Genomic DNA, 26,057 nt, shown 5'->3' with positions numbered 1-26,057 from the left:
GACCTGTAGAAGAAAATTGTAAAAAGGAGTAAATATTTTTTAATTTTGCAGTAAATTTAAAATTTTTTATTTTTCTAAAATTATTTTTTTTTTTAAATTTAATTATACATCAAATTAATTATTCTGTAAAAAATAAAAAATAGCAGTTTTATGATCAGTAGAAGAAAATTATAAAATAAAACCAAATTTTTTTTATTTCATTTTTAATTTGTTTTTTTTCTTGGTGAATTTAATTTTTTTTTTAGTTTTTTAAAATTATATTTCTTTAATAAAATTCTATTTTAAAATCAAATTAATTATCCTATCAGACATAAAAAAAGCAGTTTTGTGAATAGTAGAAGAAAATTGTAAAAAAAAACCAAAATCATTTTTAATTTATTTTTCTTAGTGAATTTTTAATTTTTTTTTCTAAAATTCTATTTTTAGTAAACTTTTCTATTAGAATTGAAATTAATTATCCTATTAGAAAGAAAAAAAAATCAGTTTTATGACCTGTAGAAGAAAATTGTAAAAAGGAGTAAATATTTTTTAATTTTGCAGTAAATTTAAAATTTTTTATTTTTCTAAAATTATTTTTTTTTTAAATTTAATTATACATCAAAAAAATTATTCTGTAAAAAATAAAAAAAAATCAGTTTTATGATCAGTAGAAGAAAATTAAATAAAAAAAAAAATTTTGTTTTTAAATTTTTCATTTATATTTTCGGTTGAATTTTTATGTTATTAATTTGTTTTTTCTAAAATTCCTTATGGGGAAAATTCATTTATGAATCAAAACGTGAGGACAATATTTTTTTTTTAAATTTTCTTAAAAGAATAAAAAAATTGTTGAGTGAACTCTGAATTTTTGACATAAAAAAAAAATATTTTTTTTTCTGATTTTACTTATGTGGTTAGCATTTAAATTATTCTGTCGACCTCAAAGTCTTCAGCAACATCCACTAAAAAGCATTTAAACTTCTCTTTATGCATATTCGTGCTTATGCATATATGCGAAATTTACATCAGTTACTGTGCTTACCAGTCAATATTCTTGGCAATTTCTTGTTTCATTCATGTATTGAGATAAATTTTCTATATAATTTACTGTATTTTACATTAAACAGAGCTTAAAAAAAAAACATTCGTGGAAAACAAATTTCAAAAATTATTTTACAAATATTATTAATTTTAAAAAATATTTCAAAAATTATTATACAATAATTAATTTTAAATAATAATAATAATAATAATAAAAATAATTTCTAAAAAATTATTTACCAGAATTTCTAATTGATAGAATTTTTATTAGTCCAAAATTTCAAATGACCGAAATAACAATCGATTTTGGCGCGATTTTTAAAATCAACCAATCACAATTTTTGGAATAATTTTTAATTTGTTGATAATTTTATTTTTCAGTTAAGTAAAAATTGTGCAGAAAATCCGGTTTTATGGAAATTATATCAAATAATAATTCGAACAAATGAACATTCTTGCAAAATATTAATTCGAATAAATAAAAATTCGGCTTAAAAATAATTAAATGAAAAATAAATAATAATAAAAAAATAATAATAAAAATAATAATAATAATAATAATAAATAATAATGAAAATTCTTTAGCTTTTTTTATGTGGGTTAAAATTTTTTATATTTACTTTATCAAATTACTTATTAATATATCTCATTTTCTAAATATAAGGTATAGAAAAAAAGAAAATTAAAAAATTAACCCTGCTTGATATTCTTTTAATGAAAAAAAATACTAATAACTCTCTAGGAAAATGCAGCAGAAAACAAGTGAAATAAATTTTCCACGAAATTTCTCTCTCTCTCTCTCTCTCTCGTTTCAAATAAAAATGATGATAAACTCAAGAAGTTTTTCTCGCGTGCAAAAAGGATTTACATAACAAAAGAAAATGACTCGAGAATTTTAGAGATATATGAATTTAGAAATTCAAATTTTCGATTTTTATTATTATTATCATTATTATTATTATTATTAGATATTGAAGAAATATTACAGTTCTATTCAAAGTGACATTTTATCAAAAAAAAAAAAAAAAAGTAATGGCTAATAAATTCTACACTATATAATTTTTCATTCGTTTTCTCGCTGAAAATGTCCTTTTGGTCATGATATTTTTATGGTTCAAGAGAAAAAAAAGTGGTTGTTTAAAGATATTGTTACAGAAGAAAAAGAGTAGATTACAATTTATTTTTGTTTGAAAATTTAAGAAACGTCCGTGAAATGGGAACCCTTTAAAGGTGATAGTAAGTTTTTATTACTTTTTCTTGAGACGTGAAAAATGTCAGAAACTGAAAAGTAATGACAACTAAAAAAAAAAATAGTAAAAAAAAAACTTTAAAACAACATTTCTGTTTTTTAGTATCAATGAGAGACAATGAGTCTTGTAAAAAGATCAAAAAGACATTTTAGAACAATTTTCTTTTTTTTTTTTTTTAAAAAAAAAAAATTTTATTGATTGAAATAAAATTTTATTAACTACAAAAAAAGGTTGCTTAGGTGCAAATAAATTTTTTAGTACAAAAAATCATTTTTTTTAAATTAAATAAAAAAAATTTTTTTTTAAATTGTCTCAAAAAGAAAATTCTAAAATAAAAAAAAAAACTAATAAAAGAAACAATTTTTTTTTTTTGCAAAATGAAAAAAAAAAATTCTGTCTAAAATCTAAACCAAATTTTTGATGAGAAAATTATGTTTCCTGTTCTAGATAGCAAAGCTGTTCTCTTTCACTTGGGAAATGGGTCTTTTCTTATGCAAAGCAGTGCATTACATGCAAAGTGTTTCTGCAATATGCTCAGTATTGACCCTCACAGCCATGTCCGTTGAGAGGTAAATTCTTTTTATATATTAAATCAAAATTCACTATGGCAAGTTATCATAAATCCTGTTTCTTTTTTTTTCTCTTTTACTACATACTTTTTTTGCACCCTTTTTTACTATAGTTTTTCTAAAACTTATATCATTCATTTTTTATTCTTTTTGCCAAAAATATTTCTTTTAAATATTTTGAAAGGGCTACGAATTTTTACATAACAATAATAATTATATAGTTAATAATAATAATAATAATAATAATAATAATTATTATTATTATGTTCGGTCAGTGAAACATATTGAGGACGGTAAAACAGTTATTAACCTTATCAATCAAATTGGAATTTCTGTAAGATTCCTACCTTACCGACTGTTTGTAAATTAGAAATCTGTATTACCGACTGCAGGTACTTAATCGAGATGAGAAATCTTGTTTGTAATTTTTCTTTTTTCATTAATCTTTTTTTGAGAAGATAATTATTTTTCATAAAATATTTTTTCGATATTTATATATTTATATTGAGGTCGGTAAAGCAGTTTCTAACCTTATCGATCAAATTAGAATATCTGTAAGATTCCTACCTTACCGACTGTTGGTAAAGTAGAAATCTGTATTACCGACCGCAGGTACTTAATCGAGATGGGAAATCATGGCTACAAATTTTTACATAACAATAATAATTATATAATTAATAATAATAATTATTATTATTATTATGTTCGGTCAGTGAAACATATTGAGGTCGGTAAAACAGTTTTTAACCTTATCAATCAAAACGGAATATCTGTAAGATTCCTACCTTACCGACTGTTGGTAAATTAGAAATCTGTATTACCGACTGCAGGTACTTAATCGAAATGAGAAATCTTGTTTGTAATTTTTCTTTTTTCATTAATCTTTTGAGAAGTTAATTATTTTTCATAAAATATTTTTTCGATATTTATATATTTATATTGAGGTCGGTAAAACAGTTTTTAACCCTATCGATCAAATCGGAATATCTGTAAGATTCCTACCTTACCGACTGTTGGTAAAGTAGAAATCTGTATTACCGACTGCAGGTACTTAATCGAGATAAGAAATCTTGTTTGTAATTTTTCATTTTTTTTTATTAAACTTTTGAGAAGTTAATTTATTTTTCATAAAAATATTTTTTCGATATTTATTGTACGTTAATGATTAAAAAAAAAAGAGAGAAATATGAGACAAAATAAATTTCATTTTAATGTAGATTTTTTTTAATAGGCAGAGAGTGAGTGAGTGAGTGAGTGAGGGAGAGAGAGAGAAACATTATTTGATTTGCGTTAAATGAGAATTTGCTTTAGTTCCAACATGAAGCTTGCATTTGAAAGCTTTAAAACCACCAAGTCAGTTGTGGTCTTCGTAAATAGAAGTCATGAGTTTACTTTCTAGATCGCGATTAAGGTACACTTCGCCTTTCTTAATGTCACGCAAGAAAACTACGAGTTATACGGAGAAAACTCTCTCTCTCTCTCTCTCCCTCTCTTTCACTCTGTAAAACTTCTATATATAAATTGGCTTTTGAAACTTAAATTCTTACCGCATTTGTAATTACATTGATAAAACGAAAAAAAAAAATTATCTTTCAAACTATTTTTCATTTCATTATTATTCTATAATTTATCTTACAATTTTTGATCCAAAGAAAATTATGCATATATTTATTTCTGTTTATTATTTTTTTTATATTCTCATATATTCTCATATATTATTATTATTATTATTATTATTATTATTATTATATTTATTTACAATGCAAAAAAATTTGTATATAGTTTTATATTGTCTAAAATTAATTTTTTTGTTTATTAAATTTAAAAAAAAAAATTTATTTTTTTATTTTATTTATTTTTGTTAAATATATATATTTTTTAATATTATTTTTTTTTGGGGGGGGGTTTATTTTTGGAAATATTTATCATAATAGAAATTTTATTTGCTCTCAAATACTTGTGGAATAAATCATAAGTTATACTGAAGGAAAATAAAAAAAAGAAAGAAAGAAAGTAAAAGAGAATATAACGAGAAGAATAAATGTGGCTTATTTGAAAAAAAAAGAAAAAGAAAAAAAAAATTTTTTTCGCGAGAAAGAAAACTGATTTAAAAGTTTCATTCATCGATCAAACTCCCACTTTTCACATTTATTTTCAATTAATCATTTTTTGGTCATTTTTATTGGCTCATTATTTTCATTTTTAAAAAATTATGTCTTCACTATTATTATTATTACTATTATTATTATTATTTTTATTATTATTATAATTATTATTATTATTACTATTATTTTTATTATTTTTTATTATTATTATTATTATTACTATTATTTTTATTATTATTTTTATTATTATTATTATTATATATTCTTATTATAATTATTAAAATTTTTACCTAAATTTTGAGGTTATGTTTGCACTAAGGCCTAGAATCCTGGAAACCTATACCCTTGAATTTTGAGGTTATGTCTGACCTCTGACCTTGTATCGTAACTACCTAGGACCTTGAATTTTGAGGTTATTTTCGTTTTAATACTAATATAGGTAGATATATGGGTCATTCCATGTCAAGAGAAACCAACCTAACCTAAACTAGTAAAAAATAATAGTAATAATAATAATAATAAAGAAAGATATAAAAATAATATCAAATACCGCTTTCTTAAAGGTTCAAAAAAAAAAAAAAATTTAATTTTTGAACCAATATTCAGCTGGGCGTAGAAGATATATATATATATATATTTTTTTTTGTATTAAAAATTAAATTTCTTCGCATTCTCTATTTAAGCGCGCGAATCATTTCTCTTTGATAAATTCTCGTGAATTCTTCTTTTACTTTCGTCTTTGATGAAAAATCATATTATGTCGATTTTCTCAGTTTTATTCTCTTTTAAAAAAAGAAAAATAAGAAAATAAAAATATAATAAATATAATAAAAACAAAAAATAAATTAATAGTAAATCACTTCGATAAGGGAATATAAGAAATTACATATGAGAGAGTTTTTTTTCTGAACTAAAAAAAATACATATTTACACAATTCTTTTTTTTCTTCTTCTTCTTCTTCTTCTTTTGAGGTATTTACGATTCTCGTGGGTGAGAAAAAAGTATATGCAAGAAAAAAATTCCTTTTTTTTTTTTTTGCTTCCAACCTTCTTTCTTTTTTTGTCCGTCGAGCTGTCATCGGTTCAAAAAAAAAAAAAAAAAAAATTTAGAATTAGAAAGAGAAAAAAGAAGAAGAAGAAAAAGATGAAGAAACGTAATCCTTAAAAATCTCATTTCAAAACTTTTCCTTGATGGAAAAAAAAAATAACAAACTTTTCGGATATTTTTCACTTGTCAGGAATAATTTCACATTTATAAAAGTTGTTCTTCTAGAAGAAATCTGTTTAATCTTTTATTTTATTTGTAGAAATTTTCCTTTTTTTTTTAAATTAAATAACAGATTTTTTTTTATTTTAATAAAAAAAACTTCAAAAATTTAATAAAAATTGAATTTTTTTTTATTTTATTGAATTTAATAAAAAAAAAAACCTTTAAAAAATTCCATAATTTATTAATTTTTCTTTAATAGAAAACTTTGAAAATTAAATAAACAATTTATAATTTTTTTTTAATTCAATAAAAAAATGATTTTAATAAAAAAAAATATATATATATATATTTTTTTCAAAAATTAAAACAGAAAATTTTTTATTTTTATTTCAGATATTATGCCATAGTTCATCCAATGAGGGCTCAGTACATATGCACCATAAGTCAAGCAAGAAAAATTGTCATTTTTGTCTGGTGTGCATCATTCATTTTGGCAATACCAATGATTTTTGTTCAGGTAACAAGATTATTGTATTTTATTCAAAAATTAATACACCTTTTTTTTTTAATTATTAAAATTTAAATCTATTTTATTTTATGTCTTTGATATAAGATGTTCAAAAATTTAAAAAAAAAATCAAAGATTTTATACAAAAAAAAAAAAAAAAATTCATCAAATTTACTTAAAACTTGTTACTTGGAGTATTAAACTATAATTAAATCCAAAATCTAATGTCAAATTCGTAATCAGCTACACCAAAAACACCCGAGTGATAAGTTTTAAGAATATTTGACGATTTTTGAAAAAAAAATCCACCATATTGGATCCGCCATTTTGATTTTTAAAAATCCGACCTCAAATTCGTAATCAGCACCCCCAAAAACCACCGAATAACGATTTTTAAACGAATTTGAGTAATTTTTAAATTTTTTCGAACGCCATTTTGGATCAGCCATTTTGAATTTTGAAAAATTAACATTGAATTCGTATTCAGCGACCCCGAAAACCCCCCGAGTAACAAAGTTTGAGACAAATCTGATGAATTCACAAAAAAATTTCCGCCATATTGGATCCGCCATTTTGAACTTTGAAAAACTGACATCGGATTCGTAATCAGCGACCTCAAAAACCCCCGAGTAACAAATTTCAAATGAATTCAATAAATTTTTCAAAATTTTTCAGCCATATTGGATCCGCCATTTTGAATTTTCAAAAACTGACATCAGATTTGTAATCAGCGACCCCGAAAACCCCCGAGTAACAAGTTTCAAGTGAATTTGGTGAATTTTTCAAAAAAATACTCCGCCATATTGGAACCGCCATTTTGAATATTGAAAAACTGACATTAAATTCGTCATCAGCGACCACGAAAACCCCCGAGTAACAAGTTACAAGTGAATTCGGTAAATTTTTAAAAATGTTGCCGTCATATTGGATCCGCCATTTTGAATTTTGAAAAACTGACATTTGATTCGTAATCAGCGACCTCGAAAACCCCCGATTATCAATTTTCAACGAATTTGAGTGATTTTTTAAATACTTTTGAACGCCATATTGAGTTTGCCATTTTGAATTTTTATAAACTCTCACTGAATCTAAAATTAGCGTTTTCGGGACCGCTGAATGCAAATTCAATGGCAATTTTTCAAAATTCAAAATGGCGGTTCCAATATGACGGAAATTTTTTTGAAGAATTCACCAAATTCACTTAAAACTTTTTACTCGGGGGTTTTCGGGGTCACTGATTACGAATCCAATGTCAGTTTTTCAAAATTCAAAATGGCGGATCCAATATGGCGGCAAAATTTTGAAAAATGTACCAAATTCACTTGAAACTTGTTACGCGGGGGTGTTCGTGGTCGCTGATTACGAATTTAATGTCAGTTTTTCAAAACTCAAAATGGCGGTTCCAATATGGCGAAGATTTTTTTGAAAAATTTACCAAATTCACTTGAAACTTTTTACTCGGGGGTTTTCGTGGTCGTTGATTACGAATCCAATGTCAGTTTTTCAAAATTCAAAATGGCGGATCCAATATGGCGGCAAAATTTTGAAAAATTTACCGTATTCACTTGAAACTTGTTACTCGGGGATTTTCGTGGTCGCTGATTACGAATTTAATGTCAGTTTTTCAAAATTCAAAATGGCGGATCCAATATGGCGGCAAAATTTTAAAAAATTTACCGTATTCACTTGAAACTTGTTACTCGGGGGTTTTCGTGGTCACTGATTACGAATCCAATGTCAGTTTTTCAAAATTCAAAATGGTAGATCCAATTTGGCAGACAATATTTTTTAAAATTTACCGAATTCACTTGAAACTTGTTACTCGGGGGTTTTCGGGGTCGCTGATTACGAATTTAATGTCAGTTTTTCAAAATTCAAAATGGTGGATCCAATATGGCGGCATCATTTTTAAAAATTTACCGAATTCACTTGAAACTTGTTACACGGGGGTTTTCGGGGTCGCTGATTACGAATTTAATGTCAGTTTTTCAAAATTCAAAATAGCGGATCCAATATAGCGGTTTTTTCTCAAAAATCGTCAAATATTCTTAAAACTCATCACTTGGGGATTTTTGAGGTCGCTGATAACAAATGTGACATTAATTTTTCAATTTAGCTACCACAAAAAGCCCCGAGAAACAATTTTTAAATTCCATCTTTCAATATGTTTCCGACATTTAAAATTTTAAAAAAACTCTCAATGGATTTAAAATTAGTAAAAATTAATTGGCTTCTTAGATCGTTTTGTAATGAGCCAGGGCATATATGTATAATGTAATATAATATATAATATAATATATTAACTTATAATGTAATATGATACAATGTAATGGAATCTAATCTAATCGAATATAACAATTATAATTTTTTCCCCATTTTCTTAATCGCATTATAAATATCAAAAATGATTATAGCTTATATCAAATTTTCAATTGAGCCAAGAACTTAAAGCTCACTCAATATTATTCACTCGGGCTAAAAGTTAGTTTTGTTGGCAGTGAAAGATTATCCTCGTTCAAGTAGATCAAGTTTAGTTTTCACTTAACCTAATTTCCCTTCAACACAAAAGAGTGCTAAATAAAATAAGTGGTACCTTAAAGGGGGGTTTGAAATCCTAGAGAGGTGCGGCGGAAGAATTAAATAGAAAAAAAAGAGAGAGAGAGAGAGAGAAATTGAGGGGGGAGGGTAAAAAATTTAGAAAAGATAAGTGTAATCAACACCTACTTTAACAATTATTCACTTTGCTATTAGTCATGATAATGATAATGAAGAAACTTTATTAAAATCAAAAGTTTTTAAATATAACTTTATTATAAAAATATAAAAAAAAAATAAATAAATAAAAATAGAAAAAAAACGCTAAGAAGAAAATGATAAAATATAAAGATGAAAAATGCACAATAAAGTTAAGGGAAGTGAAGAATAATTAATTTACTTTGTGAGTTGCAAACTGCTGTGAGAAGAGCTTTTGAATTATGTGCGATATACTATGTTTTATAAACGACTTTATAATTTTTTTAATTATAACTTCTTTTAAATGCTCTTGAGTATACCAAAAAAAAAAAAAAAAAAAAAAAAAAAATTTTTTTTTTTGCTAAGAATTTTACAAAACTTGATATATTTTAAATATAAAATATAAATATATATTAAATATAAAATGTTAGTTAAATTATTTTTAAAAAAAATTTATCTTAATATCACTAATTTTTTTTCCTTTTAGAAATTAATATATAAATTAATTATTTGCATGCAATTATAAAAATAAAAAAAAAAACTCACCGATAGCTGTGGAGTCCAGAAGCAGTTCCTCTTCTCTCTTGGGCCCTAAAGCAACCCTAAGGATAAATTTCAAGACCAGCTTATTGATATATAGAGCTTATCTGTAAATTTACCTTTAAGGAGGCAGCCAAGAAAGTGTCATTCACAAAACAAAACGTGACGCAAACTTTTTGAAATTTATTTTATTGATCAGAATAAGCACACTTTTTTTTAAAAAACACTCACCAAAAAAGAAAGATGCATTATACAAAAAAAAATGATTTTATACAATTAAAAATAATTTAAATAGCTTACATTTTTAATATTAAGATAAAATTTTATTTTAAACATAATACAAATTTTAATTTAATTTATTAAAACAGATAAAATAATTCTTTAAATATACAAAACCCAACTAGTAAAATATATAACCACAGAATATATTGTAATATTGCGGTTATATGTTTTACTATTTAGGAAAAAAAAAATTAAGTAATTATGCATTATTATAACTGTAATACAAAAAAAAATTTTTAAACTGATTTGCATTTAATTTAATTTTAAGAAAACACGTGAATTTAGCCGGCTGTCTATTTTCACGCCTTAAAATGGCGTGACTTTAGAAAAATGTATAATTTTACTTTCTAAAAGGACGTGACTTTAGACTAATTTTCAATTTTACGCCGTGACTTTAACCAAATGTCTATTTTCACGCATTAAAATGGCGTGACTTTAGACAAATGTATAATTTTACTTTCTAAAAGGACGTGAATTTAGACTAATTTCCAATTTTACGCCGTGACTTTAACCAAATGTCTATTTTCACGCCGTAAAAGGACGTGGCTTTAGACAAATGTATAATTTCACGCCGTGAATTTAACCGATTGTCTATTCCCACGGCGTCAAAGGACGTGACTTTAGACTAATTTTCAATTTTACGCCGTGACTTTAACCAAATGTCTATTTTCACGCCTTAAAATGGCGTGACTTTAGACAAATGTATAATTTTACTTTCTAAAAGGACGTGACTTTAGACTAATTTCCAATTTTACGCCGTGACTTTAACCAAATGTCTATTTTCACGCCGTAAAAGGACGTGGCTTTAGACAAATGTATAATTTCACGCCGTGAATTTACCCTGATTGTCTATTCCCACGGCGTCAAAGGACGTGATTTTAGACAAATGTCTATTTTCACTCTCTAAAAGGACGTGACTTTAGACTAATTTCCAATTTCACGCCGTGACTTTAACCAAATGTCTATTTTCACGCCGTAAAAGGACGTGACTTTAGACAAATGTTTAATTTTACGCCGTGAATTTAATCGATTGTCTATTCCCACGCCGTTAAAGGACGTGGCATTAGTCAAATGTCTATTTTTCACTCTCTAAAAGGACGTGACTTTAGACTAATTTCCAATTTCACGCCGGAAAGTGACGTAATTTTTGCGTCATTTAACGGAGTGAAATTAGACATTTGGTTAAAGTCACGTCACTTTCCTGCCTGAAATTAGACATTTGTCTAAAGTTACGTTCTTTTACAGCGTTAAAATAGACATTTAACTAATGTCACGTCTTTTGACGGCGTGGGAATAGACAATCGGTTAAAGTCACGGCGTAAAATTATACATTTGTCTAAAGTAACGTTCTTTTACGACGTGAAAATAGACATTTGATTAAAGTCACGGCGTGAAATTAAAAATTAGTCTAAAGTCACGTCCTTTTAGAGAGTGAAAATAGACGTTTGGCTAAAGCCACGTCCTTTCACGGCGTGGTAATAGACAATCGGTTAAATTCACGGCGTGAAGTTAGACATTTGGCTAAAGTCACGTTATTTTAGGACGTGAAAATAGACAATCGGCTAATTTCACGTCACTTTATTCCGTGAAAATAGACAATTTTATTCAAAATTTATTCACATAGAATGCCCTATATATATAAAATATTAATTTTTATTTTGATATGGAAAATATTTCTTCAAAAAAAAAAAAAAAATTTTTTTATTAATAATAATGAGTGTAAGTGTAACTTAAACAGATTAAAAAAATAAATTGCGCAAAGAATGTGCAGTTAGGTATGCGTAGCCCTTGCCTTATCCCACTAGCGGGTCGATGGCTACAATATTACTTACAAATTTTTTTGTAGCCATCAGTGTAAAGATTCACAAGGAAATATTTAAAACCCTGGCGTTAAATGTGTGATACATTATATTTCTCAAATCAATCCATTGATTAGTAGGTGACAAATTTTATGATAATCAGAAGCGCATATAACAATCAAGGTTAAATAATTGTCACAAGTAAAACTTTACAGATGAGATGAATAAATTTTTTCATAAATTGGTTTTATTTATGAAAAATTATTCAACATTCAATAAGACTTATTGCGAAATCCCTGGCATAATGATTTCAAATGAGCCCTCCCACCCCCCCCTCTTCCCAATTTAAAATAAACTTTTTTTTTTTGATGTGTTCGCGAAAAAAAAAGGATCGCGGTTTTAAATTATATAATTCGAACGCGCGCGTTACGAGTTGTCCTTTATGTATATATGTATAACGGAAAGACAAACAACGAAAACGAATTTTAAACACCCTATACTAAAAAAATTTCGTTTCGCGATTATAGAAAATTTCGTATTAACACTCCCGAAGCTAATTTTTTAAATCCGACACGACACGTACAGCTGTATACGTATACGCTGTTTATAACGAGAATAAGAAAAAAAAATTTTACATTAATAATTAAACGACCGTCACTTTCACTATAGGTTCGAACACTCCCGTATAATGTAAAAAAAAAAATTTTTTTTAATGAATCCGCGCGCTGTATACCTGAAACAAAAAAAATTCAATTAATAATATTAAAATTTTAATTAATAAAGGACTAAATTATTTTTTTTTAAATCTGTTTTACCGACATAATCCATCAAATCTGTTTCATTAACAGTCGGTAAAACAGTTTTTTAAAATGTAAACAGTCAAATAAGTTTTACCAACTGTAGGTAAAACAGTTCTTTTAATCAAGCATTAGTACCTATATAATTAATAATTGAAATGTTAATTAATTAAACAACTAAATATTTATTTTAAATATATTTTACAAATGTAATACATTAAATTTGTCTTATCAACAGTCGGTAAAACAGTTTTTATTAAAATAATTATCATCGATTTAATCAGTCAAATCTGCTTTATTATCAGTCGGTAAAACAGATTTTGTATAAGAACTTATCTATTTAATCAGTCTAATCTGTTTTATCAGCAGTCGGTAAAACAGTTTTGACTAAGATAATTATCATACATTTAATCAGTCGAATCTGTTTTATCAACAGTTGGTATAATATTTTTGTCTGTGGAATTATTGCTTATTTAATATAATCAGTCAAACTCTACGTTATTAGAAGTCGGTAAAACAGTTTTTGAACAATCAAAACTGTTTTATTAGCAGTAGGTAAAATAGTTTTTTTTTTGAACGCAGGCATTATTATAATTAATAATTAAATTATTAATTAATTTAACACTAAATAATTATTTTAAATCTGTTTTACTGATTTAATACTTCAAATCTATTTTATCAACAGTCGGTAAAACAGTTTTGACAAAGATAATTAAATATTTAATCAGTCTAATCTGTTTTATCAGCAGTCGGTAAAACAGTTTTGATTGAAAAAAAATTCTCATCAATTTTTAATTAGTCTAATCTGTTTTATCAGCAGTCGGTAAAACAGTTTTGACTAAGATAATTATCATTCATTTAATCAGTCGAATCTGTTTTATCAACAGTTGGTATAATATTTTTGTCTGTGGAATTATTGCTTATTTAATATAATCAGTCAAACTCTACGTTATTAGAAGTCGGTAAAACAGTTTTTGAACAATCAAAACTGTTTTATTAGCAGTAGGTAAAATAGTTTTTTTTGAACGCAGGCATTATTATAATTAATAATTAAATTATTAATTAATTTAACACTAAATAATTATTTTAAATCTGTTTTTTACTGATTTAATACTTCAAATCTATTTTATCAACAGTCGGTAAAACAGTTTTGACTAAGATAATTAAATATTTAATCAGTCTAATCTGTTTTATCAGCAGTCGGTAAAACAGTTTTGATTGAAAAAAAATTCTCATCAATTTTTAATTAGTCTAATCTGTTTTATCAGCAGTCGGTAAAAAAGATTGTACTATTAAAAAAAATAAGACAAGTGCGAGTTACACATTAAAAAATTTTGTTTAATAAAAATTTCATACATATACGCCTAATATATTATTGTCATTTTTTTTTTTTATTTAATTGGAAAAGAAAGGCAATAAAAATCAGGAAAAAATAAGAAATTATTGCTTCTCAAGTAAAAGGAAAAAAATATATCACAAGAAATATATATTATATTAGATTGCATCGAGTATCCCCAAACGTAACATTCTTGAAAATTTTATAGACTCTCCACGTACCGAAAGTATTTTGTAGAATTTTCAATTTCTTTTAGAAAACATTTTAGTTATTACATATTTACGTATATATATATATATATATATATATATAAAACATTGTTCGTGTAAACAATGTCTAAAACATCTTATATGTGTAAGTTCCTGTATTCACGTACACCTCAGGAATGTTTTAGAGAAGAATTTTTTAAGAAAAAGAAAATTTAAAAAAAATTTTTTTTTATTGTATTAAATATTGTATAAAATTTAATTTATTTTTTAACTATTTCAAACAATAAAAAAAATATAAACAAAAAAAAAATAAAATTTTTTTTAAATTAAACTTTTAATTTTTATATTTATTTGTTTTTCCCGTCTATATCTACTATAAATAAATAAATTCAATTTTTTGTAATAAAAAGAACATTTTTGTTTTTAAATTGTTTAAAAATTAATTTTTCATATTTATTTTATATTTATTTATTCTTTTCTTGTTTACATTTTGCATTTAACAAGAAAAAAATTGTTTTGAACTTGTCACTTTGTATATGGATAAAAAAAAAACAATATTTAAATAAATTTTTTTTTTAATTGAAATTTAATTTCGTTATATCGTTTCAATTTGTAGAAAAATTTCAATTTATCACTTTTTTTGTGGTTTTTCCCTCTTTCTCTCTCATTCCATTTTGACTTATTTCTGAAATGCAGCCAAACGATATTATCGTTCAATTTCCCGGGCATGGAATTTCGATGGTGCAATTTTTACTCAAAGTCTCTTGTACTGCGCCCTCCCCCCACCCCACCCACCATCACTCTCTCTCTCTCTCTCTCTTTCTCCCTCAGTTTCATTAGTTACTTTAAATGTAGTTTAAATAACTTTGAAAATCCATTTATCTGATATATTCATATATTTACAGCACATTTACTAATTTTCTCCCGATTTTAGTAGGAAAAAAAAAATTAAAAATTTAAATACCTATTTTTATTTTTAAAAAAATATTTTATTTCTAGATTTATTATTATTATTATTTTATATTTCTATTTATTTTTTTTTTTATTTTTTTTAGAAAAAAAAACAATAATTTTTTATTGCAAAAAAAATATTTTTAACAGAATTTTCAAAAAGAAAAAAAAAATTATTTTTTCCCTCCAGAATTAAAGAAAAATACCTTAAAATAAATACTAAAAAAAAAAAGAAGAAAAAAAAAATTGCCGACAATATTTCTAATGTGTCGAGAAAAAAAAATTTGTATTTTTTCACTCACGATATAGACATTGAAACATCGTCTACTCATACTCAATTTTTTTCCCTCTCATCTTTTTCATATATATATATATATATATATATATATATACTTTTGCTTACAGATCCATAAAGAAGTAGGAATATATGTAAAAGCATATCACTGTAAAAGGGACTTCAATTCAGTTACTTTATGGCGAACACATGAACTTTACATGCTTTTACTGGTATTAGTGATACCTCTTATAATAATGGCATTTTGCTACACTGCAATCTGTTGGGAAATATGGCGTGTAATGAAAAAACGATATCACATGACATCAAGACACGCGTAAGTATAATAAATTTACTAAAAAAAAAAAAAAAAAGAAAAAATTAATATTACAATTAAAAAAAATAAAAAGAAAAAAATTTTATCTTTATTTTACTAGAAATTTTAAGAAATATTTTATTTTTGATAAAAACAATCTCAAAAATGTGTAGAAAACGTATTATTGGATGTTTCTAGCCTATTTACCATCAGTCGGTAAAGAAAATCCCTTAATTACCATCCGTCGGTAAGTAGGCGATCTTCATTACCGGCTAATGTTAAATAGGAAAATAACCATTAGTCGGTAAAGAAGATCCCTTAATGACAATCTTAATGTGTAGAAAAAGTATTATTGGATGTTTCTAGTCTATTTACCATCAGTCGGTAAAGAAAATCCCTTAATTACCATCCGTCGGTAAGTAGGCGATCTACATTACCGGCTAATGTTAAATAGAAAAATAACCATCAGTCGGTAAAGAAGATCCTTTAATTACCATTCGTCGGTAAGTAGACAATCTGCATTACCATCGGTCGGTAAATAAGATCCCGTAATTACTATCCGTAGGTAAGATGGCAATCTACATTTCCAACTAACAATAAATGAGAAATCTATATATTGTTTTCGTTTTTATACCTTACAGTCGGTAATAAAGATCGCTTATTTACCATCCGTTGTTAAGTAGGCAATATTATCGACTAATGATAAGCCAGAAATATACCTTTACTGCTAATGCTACTTTACAATATATTTAGAAATAAATGCAAATAAAATTGAAAAAATACTAAATAAAATTATAAATACTTCCTTCTTGCTTTTCGGAAAAATTGGTTTTTAATTTTTTTAACTTTCTTTGAAAAATGCACCATTAATATACACGGGTAGTATTAATAGAAGTTTCGAGTCTTGTTACCATCGGTCGGTAGGGAAGATCGCGTATTTACCATCAGTCGGTAAGTAGGCGATCTGCATTACCGGCGAATGGTAAATGAGAAATGTCCATATTTTTTTCGTTTTTATATCTAACTGTTCGTAACTACTGTCGGTAATAAAGATCGCGTATTTACCATCAGTCGATAAGTAGGAAATCTGCATTATCGACTAATAGCAAGCCAGAAATATCTTTATACTAATAAATACTTTACAGGTTTTTTTTTTTAGAAATAGGTGAAAATAAATGTAAAAAATTATTAAATATCAATTCAAAAATTAAATATTTAAAATAAAAAGAAAGTATTTTAAATTTTGTATTTCCTGGATAGAGGAAATTATTATTTTTTTTAAAATAATCTACATATATTTTCAAGTACCACAACGCCAATGAATTTGAACTAATAAAAATCTATTTTAAAATCCATCTTGTTTGAAATCTTAATTGAAAGATTTCCATTTAAACACACGTGCATGTTTGTTGGCCTTTTAAAATTAAGAAACATCCACAAATTACTACTTAAAACCAGGCGTCCAATATACTATATACAATTATATATGTTGATAGTGAATTTTTGTTTACATTTTCCAAGAACATTTATAATCTTAAAATTGACTAACACACAATTCTATTTTAGTGTCATTATTTGTTTACAGTAGTCGAAAAAGTGATAATGAATCAATTTGCAGTCAAAGAAGTGAGACAGAGATTTATTTTTCACATTTTTTTTTTTTGTCTCTTCGAAAAAAAAAACGACAAAAAAAAATCATTTTCTAAAAATAACTATATATATGACAATATTTGATAAATTAATTTATTTTTTATAAATAACAATAAAAATCTGTGTAAATAAATTTAAAAAAAAAATTAAAATTAAAATAGAAAACTCAAAATTATTTTTAAAAAATCCAAAAACCATAAAAAAATAAAAAATAATTATTATAAATGTCATATTTTGTCGAGGCGGTAAAATTGAAATGTCCAAAATTTTGAAGTTGAAAGTCAATTAAGATAATAATGATTTTGATTTAATTCTCAAAAGATTGAAACTAATGATTGGAAGAAAGTTAAAGCGAAAAGGACAGTAACCGTGCCGTGAAAATTTAGATCACTGTCGCAAGTCGGAAATAATGTTTCCAAGAGGATTTAAATATAGAAATGGAGTGTTTGTAATCGCCCAGAAAGACATATATATACACACACTCTCTAAACTTGCAAGATTATAATTTAAAAACTAACAATCATTAAAACTTTTATTCAATTTGAAAAAGAAAAAAAATTTTTTTTTGATTTCGAGACCACAAATTTTTTTTTTTCAAAATAGACAAAAAAAAAATCATTTCCCTCTAATATTAAGAAAATCATCAAAATAAAACAAAAATACGTGAAGGAAATTTTTTTTTTTTTTTTTAAATCAAATAAATGTATTTCCCTTTATTACCGACAGTGAATAAAGAATTTTTCTACTTTACCTACAAATTAATAACAATTTTTTTTCAATATACTGACAAAAAGAAAAAATTTGCAATTCACTTTTTTATGATAAAAAATAAAAAAAAAACCATTCAAATATTTAAATAGTGAATTTTTTTTCGATAACAAAAAAGAAAAGAAAAGAAAAAAATTCACAATTCAAAAACTAATTTTTGCATATAACCAAGCATTGTATTGAGAAGAATTCTTTGAAAAATAATTTTTTTTTAACATCATCACGAATCTATTGTGGAAAAAAACAATATATTGTTTTTTTTTTTAATATCCAATTTTTCACGTCTGTCCATCAATTTTACTGAGGGTGCTTATTTAAATATTTCACGTTTATATATATATATATATAAAGTCCGGACACATGAAATAGAGCTCGAACTTCCGTCTGAATATCGATAATCCACTTTGACCACTTTGAAACTATCAAAGTAATTTATTCTCACGCGAAAATAGGTTAGCACATAATTCTTTTTGATAAATTTTTGCAAAAATTATCTTTAAAAATTTGTCGAAAAAAATTTTTTTTTTATCATTAATAGTTTTTTAATTACCAACTGTCGATAACTTCAATTAATATAAATATACATTGAGCCATGTAAAGAAATTTGATTGAATATTTTAAATATAATTTGCTTTCAATGAAATTATCTGCATTATCAACAGTCGGTAATAAAGTTATCTCTATTATCAACAGTCGATAATAAAGCTGTCTGTGTTATCAACAAACGGTTATAAAGCTGCATGTATTATAAACAGTCAATAAAGTTACCTGAATTACCAACAGTCGGTAATAAAGTTACCTGCATTACCAACAGTCGGTAATAAAGTTATCTGCATTACCAACATCCGGTAGGGTAGAATATACATTACCAATACAAAAAACTTAATTATTTACCAATAGTTTTCTATATTACCTACAGTTGGTAATTATAATGTCTACATTACCAACAATCAGTAAAGAAATATTTATAACAATTAAGAATAAATACTAATAATAATAATAATAATAATTAATCCGCACTGACAACTGTTGATTATACAGTAAATAAATTACCTACACTTGGATGACTATATTACCGACAGTTGATAAATATAATAGCTACATTACCAACAGTCGATAAATCAATTACCGACTTTGATGCCTATTTTACTGACCGTTGACAAATATAATACCCACATTACCAACCGTCAAGAAAAAAATTACCGACTTGGATGCCTATGTTACCGACAATTGATAAATAAAATCCCTACATTATTAACAGTCAGTAAATAAAAATTCCTACATTATCAACATTCAGTAAATAAAATCCCTACATTACCAACAGTCAGCAAATAAAATCCCTACATTATTAACAGTCAGTAAATAAAAATTCCTACATTATCAACATTCAGTAAATAAAATCCCTACATTACCAACAGTCGGCAAATAAAATCCCTACATTACCAACAGTTGGTAAATAAAATACCTACATTACCGACTTTTTAAAAAAATGTAACATCGATTGTTAGAAATTAAAAAAAAATTTATTTTTTTTTTCTAGGTTAAGTCCAAACAATATAGAGACAGAGTGCATTCCAATGTCTAATAGACAAAGCACAATTCGCAATGGACGTCGAAATCGTCGGGAAAATGGTCAAACACAAGAGGAATCACGCACGATGAAACAGGTTTATATTTTGTCAATATAATCTTAAAAATATACTGTGTTTGTACTGTCAGTCGGTAAAGTAGGAAATTTTTTTTTATTGTTTTTCAGATTCTCTTTGATTTGAGAAGATAAAAATGTTTTGTTTTTAAATAAATTAAATTGAATTTGAAATTTCACTTTACCAACGGTCGATAAAGTAGAAAATAAAATTTTTTTTAGTTAATAAAAAAATTTCCTTTATAGGTTGTAAAAATGCTTGTGGCTGTTGTCGTATTATTTGCCATCTGTTGGAGTCCAATGCTCATTGACAATGTTCTTACTGCTTATGGAATTTTTCCAAAACAAAAACATAGTCATTATAAACATATGAATACTGCCTTTCAACTAATGGCATATTTAAACAGGTGAGTTGTCTTTCAACATTTTTTTTTCTAAAATTTATTTATCATAATTTATTTACTATACTTAAAATTTGTAATAATAATAATAATAATAATAATAATAATAATAATAATAATAATAGAAATTAAAAAATATATAATAAATTTCCAAATGAAAGAAAAAATATTTCAATTTTCCGTATCGAATGCAAAAGAGTAATTCTCAATTATTTTTTTTCCTGATTCATTATTATTTTGCTACTGACACTGTGATGGACATTAAAAAATTGTTACAAGAATAATTGAAAAAAAAAAATGTGATTTTCACAAAGTTAATAATGCAAAGATGATGTCATCGATTTTCAAGTGACTTTTTTTCTTTAATGTACATTTTTTATAATTACATTTTCTCTCACTCACTCTCTTTCTTCCTCTCTTCAACTCAGTTTTTCTCACACTTCTTAACAAATGTCAATAATGTCAGAATGAGAAAAAAAAAGTTTCTTAGTTATATGCCAACGACTTTTTTTTATATTCTGCATGAGAAAAAAATATGTTTATTTAATTTTTAAATGCAAGCAAAATTGAATATTGCAAACTTTTTCTAACATTACAAATTTTGTCAAAAAAAAATCCAATATTTAAATAATCGATAAAAGTTATTCACAAAATTTCTTAAATTACCGACAGTTTATAGTAAAAAAAAAATTGACATTAGTCGATAAGAGAATTTTCTGTATTACCAACAGTCGATAGAGAAGAATTCTACATAACCAGCAGTCGATAAATAAATTATTGTTTTTAGTAACATTGGTAGATAAGGGAATTTTGTGTTTTATCGATAGTCGATAATGAAGATTTCCACATTACTAGCAAATAGTCTATGAGTAGATAAGGTAATTTTCTGCCTTATCAACAGTCAATAATAAAATTTTTTACATCAGTAAATAAGGAAATCGATAAGAAAATTTTTCTGTATTATCAGCAGTCGATAATGAAGATTTCTATATCACCAGCAATCGATAAGTAAATTATAGTTATCAGTAACATTAGTAGATAAGGAAATTTTCTCTATTACCGACCGTCGTTAATGAAAATTTCTACAATACCATCAGTCGATAAGTAAGTTTTTTTCATTATTGACAGTCCATAAGTAAATTTCCAACATTATCGATATTTGGTTAAAGTTTTTTTTGGACAGGAAGTTGATATAAGAATTTTCTTTATTATCGAAAGTCGGTAAAGAAATTTTCTTCATTACCGATAGTCGGTAAAGAAATATTTTCCATTACCAGCAGTCGGTAAAGAAATTTTCTTTATTATCGGCAGTCGGTAATGAAATTATCAACATTATCATCAGTCGATAATTATAATTTAAATACAAAATTCTTTCAAAAAAAAAATGTTTTACTATTTTTTCTCATCCCCTCATCCCTCTTTTCTTTTGTTTCAGCTGTATAAATCCAATAATTTATGGATTCATGTCAAAACATTTTAGGGAAAGTTTTTTATCAGCAGCACGTGGTGGATTATGGCGTATGTGTTCAAGACGAGGATACCCAAACACCGTTAAAAGACATGCCAGTCTTAGTCAAACCAGAACAACTAGTGTGCGGTATGTTTAAATTTAAAAAAAAAATTTATTCTCACTACGTCCCGTTATAAAAATCGACTAATCGCTCAATAATTGCAATAATTATTATCATTTTGATAAAAAAAAAAAATTATTTTCTATTTTTTTAATAAACAAAAAAATTTAAGTTTTTGATAAAAAAAAAAAATTTGTCATAATTTTGTGTTCAAGTAATTTTAATTAAAAAAAAATTTTTTCTTTACACTTTTTCTTTTTAAATGCGAATGTAGTTTTTTTTTCTCTCTTTAAAAAAAAAAGAAATCTTGTTTCTTGCGTGGTTTAACGTCGACCCATTTGAAATATCAACTTTAATTAACTTCTCGTAATTAAACTTGTCGGACACTTGAAATTACTTCATCTTCCCCAAAAGTAGAGTTTTTTTTTTTATTTTTATATTGTTTTCTTTTTTATATTTTGCATTTATTATATAGCATATGATAAATAATTTTAATATTTTGAAAATAAAAATGTTTACAATATAATTTTTTTTGGGAAAAACATTTTTTTTTAATAAAAATTTAATTAGGCTCTATTTTGACTGTTTTTTTTGCATTAATTTTTTTTTTAATTTAATTTACTAAAAGAAAAGAAAAAAAAATTCAATTTTCAATTTTTTGAACTTTTTTCTTTTTGTTGCTTTTTTCAGTGTTCCTTCGACGACGATTATTAGTACTTAATTATGATTAGGACATTTATAATAAAAAAAAAATGTAAGTAATTTTTATTTCTTAATAATTATTTTTTGGAAATTTTTTATATTTTTTATTTTTTGTTTTACTTATTTTTTTTCTGGTTTTATTTAATTACTTTTAAAAAAAAAAAATTTATATTATTTTTACAGTTATTTTTTTACAATTATTAATTTTTTAATATTGTTTTTAGAGATTTGGAAAAAAAAATATTTATGATTTTAAAATTGTCAGTTACATTTCGAGTTCTTTTTTTTTATTGATTTTAGATGGACCTGAACTTATGGTTTAGTCAATAATATATTGCCGGGTCCATTGATAGAAAATATTTAGGAGAGGTCAGTAACAAAAAATTATTATTATTATTATTATTTCATTCAAAAAATTAATCTAAAAAAAAATACCTTAGATTCAGACAATTAATTTATTTATTAAATAAATAAATAAATTATAATTAACAAATAAATAACATTTGAATATAGAAATTTAAAAAAAAAATTGTAAATAAATATTTTTTTTAATATTAAAGAATAATAAAAAAAAATTTACTAATTAAAAATATTATTTTTATCCAATTTCACAGAGGAATAACGACTCCAATGCTCCTTCAATTAACAACAATAATTTCTCGATATGTGAAGAAAAACAAAGGATATCAGAGAGAAAACCACATAATGGAAAGTTTTCTTTTTTTTTTTTTTTTTTTCAAAAAAAAAAAAAAAAATTGAAATCCTATATGTATATGTACGTAATTTTCCATCCTGAATCAATATTTCAAAACAAGGTCAGTATTTTTGATTTCAGGAAATGGAAAATTAAAAAAAAAAATAAAAAAAAAATGGGGAAACTTGATCGCTATACATATATAACAATAATTATATTTTTTTTTTTTTAGAAAAATTAAGAATTAAATGTCATTTTTTGTTTATTTTTAAATTTACCTTTAACAGGTTAAAAAATAAAAATTTTATTGAAAAAATGATTACTTTCTGAGAGCGCAGTTCTTGTAAAAATAAATTTGGGACAGTCGGTAATAAAGTTGTCTACTTTATCCACAGTCGGTAATGAAGTTATCTGAATTACCAACAGCCGGTAAGGTAGAATATACATTACCAACAGTCGGTAGGGTAGAATATACATTACCAATACAAAAACTTAATTATCTACAATTAGTTTTCTACATTACCTACAGTTGGTAAATGTAATATCTACATTACCAATAATCGGTAAATAAATATACAATTATAAATAATTATTATAAATAGTAAATGGTCGAAAATAAAGTTACATGTACCGACAAACAAAAAAGAATACAGTAAATAAATTACCGACATAGATGCCTATATTACCGACAGTTGATAAATACAGTACCCACATTACCAACAATCGGTAAATCAAAAAACCTACATTATCGACTTATGCAAATTTTTTGTAATATTTAATAATAATTATAAAGGAAATTTATTCAATTCCCTCTAAGCGCTGTCCCAAAAATATAGAGATTAAACCTTTTTTTTTTATTCTTTTTTAACATATTTCAAATATAGCAAAAAAAAAATAAATAATTTTTTCACACTGGTGCTCTTTCAAATTTTGTTTTTATAATTTTTTACACTTATAAAATTAATAATTAAGATCGATCAAAAAATGTTTTCATGTTAAAATTGTTTATTTTATTAAAAAAAAAAAATTTTTTGAAAAAACATTTTAATATATTTAAAAAAAAAAAATTAGAATGAATGTCGTAAAATTAATTTAAGTATATTTCGCCTGTCGTTCAATTTTATCGAAAATTCTATAATAAAATAAGTAGAAAAGAACATTTTGTCAAATACGTAAGAGAAAAAATTTAAAAATTAATTAATTAGCTGATAATTAATGTTTTATTATAAAAAAAATTTTAACATTTAGATAAGGAAAAAAAATATATCTAAAATAGTATTTATTAAAAAAAAAAAAAAAGATTTTACATTTTGTAATATTTATTAAAATATTAGTTATTTATTTATTAATCAATGTATTATAATAAAAAAAATTTATTGTACAATTGTTTTATTATTAATTTATTATTATTATTATTCTTATTATTATTATTAATAACAAAAAATCAATAAAGATTAAAAAAATGTAAAATCTATTTTTTTAACTAGCGAAAAAAAAATTTCTTTTTCTCCTTTCGCTGATGAAATATAAAGAATGGTATGTGAAAAAAAATATAAATTTCAAGCCTGCCAAAAAAATCTGTGTTTTGCGTGTGTGTGTATGTGGAAAGAGAGCGGGTAATTTATTCAAAACCAACTGAAACAAAATTGTTAAATTTATAGAGATAAAGTGCGTGAGATTTTTTTTTCATTTATCATTTTTATTTTTAATAAAAAAAAAAACATTTTTTCCACTCTTAACAACATATTAAATTAGCATAAATTTGGAAATTATTTTCGAAAAAAAAAAACAAAAACAACAAATAATGTTATTTTGTAAAAAAAAAAATTGTTTTCTTGTTTTTATTAAAAAAAAATTAATATATTAACTGTAAAATTGGTGTTTATAAATGTTTAAAAAAAAAAAAAAAGAAAATTAAAATACAGGGACATCGAAAAAAAATAAATTTGTATTGCAAAATTTTATGGTTTATTTATTTTTACGATTATTTCTCAATTCTCCTTGCAAAAATAATCAACTGTCGATAATGAAGATTTCTATATTACCGGCAATCGATAAGCAAATTATTATTGGTGTCATTAGATAAGGTAATTTTCTGTCTTATCGACAGTCGATAATGAAGTTTACCACATTAAAAGTGGTCGATAAGTAATTATAATTATTACAACTGGAAAATAATGTAATTTTCTACATTATCGATAGTAGATAATGAATATTTCTACTTTACCAACAGTCAATAAGTAAATTATTATAGATATTAGTGAAACAAGTAGATAAGGTAATTTTTTGTCTTACCGGCCGTCGATAATGAATATTTCTACTGTACCATCAGTCGATAAGTAAATTTTTTTTCATTATGAACAGTCTATAAGCAAAATTTTCGACATTTGGTTAAAATTTTGTTTGGATAGGTAGTTGATATGGAAATTTTCTTCATTATCAACAGTCGGTAAAGAAATTATCTGCATTATCATCAGTCGATAAGTATAATTTGGATGCAAAATTCTTTTTAAAAAAAAAATATTTATAAAAATAAATACAATGTAACAAAAAAAAATTCCTTGTTTGATATATTTTAGGAATTTTTTTTTTTCTTAGCCTTACTACAGGCTTTAGTTTCGTAAAACAAAGAAACACATTTTCTCATTTACAGAACGTTAACGGGAAGAAATATATTTTGATTCTGAAGTGGAGGAAGGTTTCCATAAATTGTCACCGTCTTCGCCA

At 24.6% G+C, this 26,057-nt stretch overlaps 1 protein-coding gene across 7 annotated transcripts in view; it reads left to right on the top strand.

Annotated features, from left to right (window-relative positions):
* LOC127290658 (QRFP-like peptide receptor) overlaps positions 1 to 25,019 on the top strand; it is a 58,984-nt gene extending 33,965 nt beyond the window's left edge. For 6 of the 7 annotated variants that reach the window (XM_051319393.1, XM_051319390.1, XM_051319391.1 and 3 more), the window contains exons 4-12: positions 2,718 to 2,839; positions 6,548 to 6,671; positions 15,715 to 15,920; positions 19,858 to 19,984; positions 20,209 to 20,369; positions 21,799 to 21,960; positions 22,625 to 22,688; positions 22,937 to 23,005; positions 23,251 to 25,019. In XM_051319393.1, the coding sequence (XP_051175350.1) occupies positions 2,718 to 2,839; positions 6,548 to 6,671; positions 15,715 to 15,920; positions 19,858 to 19,984; positions 20,209 to 20,369; positions 21,799 to 21,960; positions 22,625 to 22,655 (933 nt within the window). In that variant the 3' untranslated portion in view covers positions 22,656 to 22,688; positions 22,937 to 23,005; positions 23,251 to 25,019. The remainder of the gene's footprint in view (positions 1 to 2,717; positions 2,840 to 6,547; positions 6,672 to 15,714; positions 15,921 to 19,857; positions 19,985 to 20,208; positions 20,370 to 21,798; positions 21,961 to 22,624; positions 22,689 to 22,936; positions 23,006 to 23,250) is intronic. The other variant, XM_051319397.1, reaches the window with a different exon arrangement.
* The last annotated feature ends 1,038 nt before the right edge of the window (positions 25,020 to 26,057 follow it).

Source organism: Leptopilina boulardi, unplaced genomic scaffold, assembly GCF_019393585.1.
Source record: "Leptopilina boulardi isolate dan_hultmark-lab unplaced genomic scaffold, ZJU_Lbou_2.1 LbouV2_78, whole genome shotgun sequence".
Taxonomy (NCBI): Eukaryota; Metazoa; Arthropoda; class Insecta; order Hymenoptera; family Figitidae; genus Leptopilina; species Leptopilina boulardi.
This window is presented reverse-complemented; position numbering and strand designations above follow the sequence as displayed.